The 7,675-nt window shown below is 35.7% G+C and overlaps 1 protein-coding gene across 1 annotated transcript; it reads left to right on the top strand.

Annotated features, from left to right (window-relative positions):
- The first annotated feature begins 313 nt into the window (after window positions 1-313).
- LOC139699856 (U4/U6 small nuclear ribonucleoprotein Prp31-like) lies at window positions 314-7,316 on the top strand. Its single transcript, XM_071598278.1, has 10 exons — window positions 314-422; window positions 509-670; window positions 767-964; window positions 1,125-1,329; window positions 3,090-3,259; window positions 4,812-4,969; window positions 5,240-5,380; window positions 5,862-6,011; window positions 6,178-6,450; window positions 7,063-7,316. Exons 2-10 carry the CDS (start codon window positions 544-546, stop codon window positions 7,174-7,176), a joined length of 1,536 nt encoding a protein of 511 aa, XP_071454379.1. The 5' UTR covers window positions 314-422; window positions 509-543; the 3' UTR covers window positions 7,177-7,316.
- The last annotated feature ends 359 nt before the right edge of the window (window positions 7,317-7,675 follow it).

Below are 7,675 nucleotides of genomic sequence, written 5' to 3'. Positions count from 1 at the left end.
AGTACGTTAGCCACCGCTCCGTCCCGATCCCCATTAGAATCAAAGATAACCTTTATTCACGAAATAATTCTGTAACCAGGGAGGTAACTAAAACGCATTTAGTTGAGAAAAATGAATTTCAAGCTCTTTCAAGGAACGTATGTTGAAGCTTCGCAATGTTACAATTACTAATTTTTCATACAAGACAAATGGGAGAAAGAAAACAAAAAGAAAGAGCTTCATAAACCCCTGGCACTCTGTGAGATATTCTAGTATGACGTAACTCCCATCTTAACAAATTACAAGGCTTGCCGCCCGTCTTAGAGATGTAATTTTGAAAGAGCTGAACAAAAGAATGTACAATTGCGAGTAGTGTTTACATTGCTCTTCGACTCTGAGATTTCGTGACAGTCATGTTATTGAAGAACTTTAGCTTTCTTTTGGTAATTCACTTGTGAGAATGTAATATGTCTTGTTAGATGATTGCAACTTCAAACGGAAGGGTAACTGTATGGTCTTGAATTTCCAGATTCGTGATCGCGTTTAAAGAGTTATTCCTTGAAAATGTCTTTGGCGGACGAGCTTCTTGCTGATCTGGAGGAGGGAGATGATGCAGAAGAGCAAAATGACGTGGAAATGCCAGTTGCACAAGGTGCACTGACCAACGAAACCATCCCTTCAATTGAAGATCGTAAGTTAATGACGGCGGTGGGAAACATTCATGACTTCTTATCATCAGTATTCATGCTTGTAAAGTTTTTGTTAATAACGTGTTCTTGTGTTTTAGAAACAAAGATAACATGTGTACGACAAATTGCAAAATTACGAGACTCAGACAGGCTCAAGAATATAATGAAGCAAATAGAGGAATATGCTGGAGTGCCTCGTATTCATGGAAAGTCGATTGGACCGGCCGATGCAGATCCTGAGTATCAGATTATCGTTGAGGCCAATAACCTCGCCGTCGACATCGATACGGAAATAGGTTAGGAATTGCCATGGGAATATACAATATATATTTTGTAACCTCATCCATTATTGCAGTCGATTACTTATACTTAAGGAGTCAATGTTTTGTGGGCTGCTTGGGCTAAGAGGCAAATGTATTGTTTTGTAAACCTAAGATATAATTTTGTGTTTTACAGGTGTCATTCATCGGTTTGTGAGAGATAAATACAGCAAACGTTTTCCCGAACTTGAGTCGCTCGTTGTCGGTGCCCTCGAATATGTGTGCACTGTTCGAGAATTGGGTAACGATTTAGCAAGGGCTAAGGGCAGTGAGGCTTTACAACAGACTTTAACACAAGCTACCATAATGGTTGTGTCTGTCACTGCTTCAACAACACAAGGGTAAGGATGTCACCTTCACCTAATTTCACATAGTTGTCATTCTGGAAACAATTTTAAAACATTCTCTTCGTCCTCTTCTTTTTTACTACTGACCATTTCATGCCTTCGTCTCGTGTTTTATACCGGTGAAATAAATACTCATGCAATAAATTTTTAATGTATGCTCTAGTGTTCGTCATACTCCATTTTTATGGATCCAAAACGATCAGGTTTTTGTCATCGTCATTTCTGTTCATTGCATTCACCTTCCAATTATTTACTAATTTGCTCTCTCTAAATTTCCTACAATTATTATTCCTTCTTTATTCATTTTTAAGCTCATGTTAGGCTGCAGTTTGTTTCTCAATGAATTAATTACCTTAAAGGCCATTTTAAGGTCATTCTCTTAAATGAACGTTACAAGAACTCATTAAATCTTTATCTTTTGTTGGCTGTGCACCAAAACACTGTACTATTGTAATATTTATATATTTTATGCAAAATTATCATGTCCAAATTTTTAGTTAATATGCAATGTGCCACACTTTTTGAAATGCCTATTATGTCTGCTAGCTCGCGCACTTTCAGTCGACGATCATCCATTATCACTTTGTGGATTTTCTTCGTATCTGAATTCCTCACCTTATTTGATTGACCAATGCGATGCTTGTCTTGACAGCTTGTGCGGTCTCGTTTAAACTCGGCTACCCAATATTTTACTGTTGTAAACAAAGGAACAGACTCACCCAGAGTAGAATCCAGTTCAGCTTTTGTTTTGGTTGGGCTGAGGCCTTTCAAATAAAAGTATTGTATCACATAACGATGACCAATTTTCTCCATTTTCACTAATTCTCGAAAAACGTTCTTTATTGATGGTTGCCAAACAAATACCAAACTATGTAGCGTCTTCAAACCTGAAACATTTGCTTTATAGATTGCATACTTTCTAAGACAGGGATATTTTTCAAACAAATACTGCCATCTCTAGGTCAGGCAAGGTACTTCTGGGCCTTCCCATGTATGTTACCCTTCTCTTTCATAATGCTGTTTGGCACCTTGATCCAGCTATTTATTCATGCTTACTCTTCCTTCCAAGCCAAATGCAGACCTGATTTTATTTTTTATATCCTTCTTCAGATATCATCAGGTTCTTTTTATGTCTGGTTATGCTTTGCTAGTAGGAAGTCATACAGCGTGGTGTGTCTGCCCTACCCAGTTTGAGTTTATACCCACACACATCCATAGGGTGTGCAAAAATGGTGAAACAAAAAATAACGATCCAGTTAATCTTTTATGTTCTGAGTGAGGTAAGCCCCTTTTCCCTGTTATGCCCTTCATAAACAAAGGCTTATTCTGTTTTGCATTTTTTCTTAAGCTTTCCCAGTCATGATGTCTTTCTGCTGCTAAATACCAGTGTGGCCAAAATGGGAAAAATCTGGTACTATCTGACATTGCCTTAATATATTTCATTTCAGTGAGCATTTCTCTGGCAAATATTTTTATAAATTCTCCTATAATTGCTGACTTCTCATCTGAAGTGACAACGTTCAGATCAACATCCAGATCCACATCCTAAACTTCGAAAAGTTCATTTAGTGTATCCAAGCTACATTCATTTGTATTAATTTTCCCCTAATAATAGACATAATCATCAGTTTAAGTAAGGTAATACCTGAAGTCCACCACCTGGATAGTGGTTGTGTTGTTACCCAGTTAAATCATCAATATGTATAGTAATTATGTGACAAACTTTAATTTAAAAAAATGTTTGGCTCATTCAGGCAGCTGCTCACAGAAGAGGAATGGCAACGTGTCCGTGAAGCTTGTGATATGTGCTCAGAGATCAATGATATGAAAGGCAAAGTTTTGGAGTATGTTGAATCAAGAATGACATATATTGCACCCAATCTCTCGGCAATAGTTGGTGCATCTACAGCTGCAAAAGTAATGGGTAAGAGAAATTAAGTACATAATCTAATTCAGTCAGTTAAGTCAAGAAATGAAGTATATTATGTAAGGTAAAAACCCAAATTTCATATGACTACATGTGCAGAATAACAGCTCAGCATGTTGTCAACCGGAAATAGCATGTATGTAGATTTCAATGTTCATTTCAACTGAGTTGGAAACTAGTTATGCATGCTGATGTTCATATTATGAAATCTGTTTAAAGTCGCAGTCAATCTGCAACATTTAGTATTCAATGTTGCACAACCCCACATAACATAAGCAATGGCATTTACATTTGATTTTAATGGGTTAGATTCTAGATTAACTTTTATATAAACCATAGCTCCAAAGGTGTATAAACCAAATGCAGGCATTATTCTGTACTTAATCAGAACAGGCTTGCTATATTCCCATGGTAAATTGGTGGGTGGCCATAACAAATTGGTGTTAGATTGCTTTTTCAATAGTCATCTGGAATAACAAAAGATCCATTGAAGGTTTTGAGGAAGATTTTGAAGCATACTGCCTATACTGTTTGAGTCAACAGTTACAGAAAATATACTATCCGCAACAGCTTTTAGGAAAAAATTATTTACAACAGCCAGAGTGGAATGAAGATATAATTTAAAAGGCCACTGTCTTCATTAATTGTTCTTCATGGTTCCTTATATTTATTGTCTGCATTAAAAAATAAAGTCATTATAAGCTATTTTGCATTTGTGATTAAATTGTAAAAATATTTGTTGTATTTCATTGTATGCCTATTTATCATTCAAATTCCCACTATTTTTGTAAGAGTGGTGAAAGCAAAGTTATTCATACTGAGATCTTTAATGTCATATGCATTTTTTTCTGTTTCCTGGGGTAGCAAGATATTTTGGGAAATCCCAATGGTATATTCTCTGATGTACTTAGTCCCTCATACTCTTGAGAGTTAGAAATTAACTATTTTCCATAATATCCAGTTTCTATATGTAGTTGTAAAATCTAATCTTAGTTTACCTGTATTTTCTCCCTGTTAATATGAAATAGGTGCACAATGAATGTTTTGGAAGTTGGGATGGGAGGGATTTCCCTACTCTGCCCACACCAATGCTGCCCTCGAGCATTGTTTTCTTGTAAAATATAAAGGGTGCGGCACTTAAATCCGGACAAGCACTCATTTCCTTGAATGAAATTTCTTTTCCAGGTTAGCGAAACCTTCCTCAGACTTCTCCAAAGCAGTATACTTAGCCACATTATCATAAACAGTTGATCTGGGGCACCAGAAGAATTTAACTATTTCAAAATATAACCCCCAGCGCGAACACTTTCGATAATAGTGGCTCTTGGATTGTACTCTGCCCCTGCATGTAACATCTCAGGCATTTTGAGATTATGACTGTTTACTAGAAGCCTATAGCTTTCAAGAACGCCAATCGCGATCTCCCATGGAACTATGATATGATGGGAAATTCAAATGGAATTTTGTCTGGATTTAAGCATCGCACCCTGTAGGGTTGTGGCATCTGTTTGGTGGAATGTGAATCTAATTATGTTTCCTTTTGTGCCAGGTGTGGCTGGTGGTTTGGGTCGTCTTTCAAAAATGCCAGCAAGCAATGTTCAAGTATTGGGATCACAGAAAAGGACATTGTCTGGATTTTCACAAGTGACTACATTACCTCACACAGGATTCTTGTATTATTCCAGCATAGTTCAGGATACTCCTCCGGTATAATATACTGAAAATAATTTCTTTCATTGTGACTGACTTAATCAGCCGCAAGGCATACTCAAGTGTTATTCTCAAGTACAATGCAGTTCATGCTGTAATTTAATTTTTAGTTAATCTTACCTTCTTTTACAGAACTGACTATTACCATAGGTGGTTATGAATTGAATAAATCGTGCATATGACTTCATTATTAAATTATTGTTCATTACCAAAATGGTTGTCATCCTTGTCAGTTTTTTAAAGTACAAAATATACTTGATTTTGTAGGATTTAAGGAGAAAGGCAGCCCGATTAGTCGCAGCCAAGTGTACCCTAGCAGCTCGAGTTGACAGTGCTCGTGCAAGTATTGATGGTTCCATTGGTAAAATGTTCCGAGAGGACATTGAGAAGAAGTTGGACAAACTTCAGGTAATATTCTTCCCTTGGTCAAGGTGAAAGAAAAACTTAATCATTCCAGTGATTTCATGCATGCCTCTTACTCCTTTAGTAAAAGTTTGTTGTCTTGAACAGTGAGATGTGTAGTAAGTTTACCAAAAGAAAGTCTCTATTTAAATATAGGGTCACAGAAAATAACAATATAATGATGAGTTAAAGAACCATGCAAGCTAATGAGTAGTTATATATTTCACTGAAACATACTTGTAGTTGCAAAATTTTGTGAAATGGATTGCTCAAAGGTGGCACTTGTAATTTTATCGTGTACATTGGGATGGGATTAATTTCACTTAAACAGGGTTTACAATGGTACTTTTGGGAAACTTAATAAGTCTAAATATTTTTTCTGAATTTTGTCTTTGTTAAATGTTTTTAAGTGCATATGTTTGATATTTTTACTGCCTATTTTTTGTCTTGTTTTTATTGATATTTTTCTATCTTTCTCAAATCATAGGAGCCACCCCCTGTTAAGTTTATAAAGCCTCTGCCAAAGCCAATCGACCCATCACGGAAGAAGCGTGGTGGCAAGCGTGTAAGGAAACTGAAGGAGCGCTATGCAATGACAGAATTGCGAAAACAAGCAAACAGACTTAACTTTGGAGAGGTAATAGCTTTGAGGATGTTTTAGTCAATATCCATCAACTTTTGAGGGTCTAAATTTTATTTTATGAGATTTAGTATGTTTCATGCAGATATTTCATTTTCTGCCAAGTTTTTGCACTATGTGTTTAGAATGATTTTTTTATTAGTTTCAATTTTATTTTTTTCAGATCGAAGATGATGCTTATCAAGAAGATTTGGGCTATACTCGAGGTGCCATTGGAGGTAAAACTGGAGGTGGCAGAGTCAGGCTTCCACAGGTTGATGAGAAAACAAAGGTTCGCATCTCTAAAGCTTTGCAGCGAAATCTACAGAGGGCACAACACAATGGCGCCACTCCTGGTCCTGCATCAGGTTTACGGACTGCTACAGGTTCCACAACAGCATCAATCAGGAGACAAGTGTCAGGAACTGCCTCCAGTGTCGCCTTTACACCGCTTCAGGTATGTGCAAATGGTTGAATTTGTTGACATAAAGATACCTGAGAGAAGACATTATAGGGTCTGAAGGTGTTAACTCAAGTGCACTATTTCTTTCTGAATAAAGGTCGAATCAAGGATAACAAACCCTTTTTAAAATTATTTTTGTCTTGATTTCTATGCCTACCATTATTTTATGGTGAGATAATTGGGTTGGCTTCCCATTGCCTCTCAAAATTATGTTTTTGTTGGGAAGCCATCTCACAAATGCCCCCTCAACTTAAGTCACATGTGACATAGTCACCTATCATAGCAAAATACATACATGCACTATAATGGAAACTACTCTAAGTTCAGCAAATTTCAAGAAAATCAATTGAGTCATTCTTGAATGATATGTAAAAATTGTAAAATAAATGCTACATCCTACCTGATGAAAGATCATTGTTAAATATTTTCTTTTGAGAATTTCATTGTATGGGTTAATCAAGTAAATGGGTATTAGGATCCTTTTATCAAGGAATAGTATAAGGGAATACATGCAAGTTTAAATGAAATATTATTCCTTGAAATTTGAATGTATGATCATTGTTCTCCGAATAATCCATGCATACTAAAAATATACTCCTTTTTCAGGGCCTGGAAATTGTTAATCCTCAGGCAGCAGAGAAGAAAGTTAATGAGGCCAATGCAAAGTATTTCTCCAATACAGCCGGATTTCTTAAGTTGCAGAAAAGCAGTCAAGATTGAAAGCCTGTTACATTAATCTAATATGAACTTAAAACTTCTTTAACCTGGAATGAGTGTTTACATCATGCTTGTGTTTATGTAGTTTTTTGTTGACGTGTATTTGATTGTGTGGTTGTTCATTAATAAAAATGGAGTATTTATCTGCTAATAAAGGTCTTTATTCTGTTTGAACTTTTTTAAACAGAATAGTAGAGGCTAAGACAAGAGTTATATGTAAACAAAAGCAGTTAATAATAAGAATTGGAATAGGAGTATATATTAATTTACTTTCCGTATTATAGATTTATATCTTGTTGAGGGCAATGATAAAGTATGCGCATCTAGTGTTGTTATATGACAGAAACCTGTTTTAACCATGTTTTACTCTGAAAATGTCTTTAACCTAATCAGTAATTAAAAAATATTAATATATACATACACACACACACACATATATATATATATATATATATATGTGTGTGGTGTGTGTCTGTATGGTTTTATATACATATATATATTT

The sequence above is a fragment of the Hetaerina americana genome, unplaced genomic scaffold (assembly GCF_022747635.1).
Source record: "Hetaerina americana unplaced genomic scaffold, ioHetAmer1.1.p SCAF_922, whole genome shotgun sequence".
In the NCBI taxonomy this organism is placed as follows: Eukaryota; Metazoa; Arthropoda; class Insecta; order Odonata; family Calopterygidae; genus Hetaerina; species Hetaerina americana.
The sequence above is the reverse complement of the archived record's forward strand: the minus strand, read 5'-3'. Positions and strand labels throughout refer to the sequence as shown.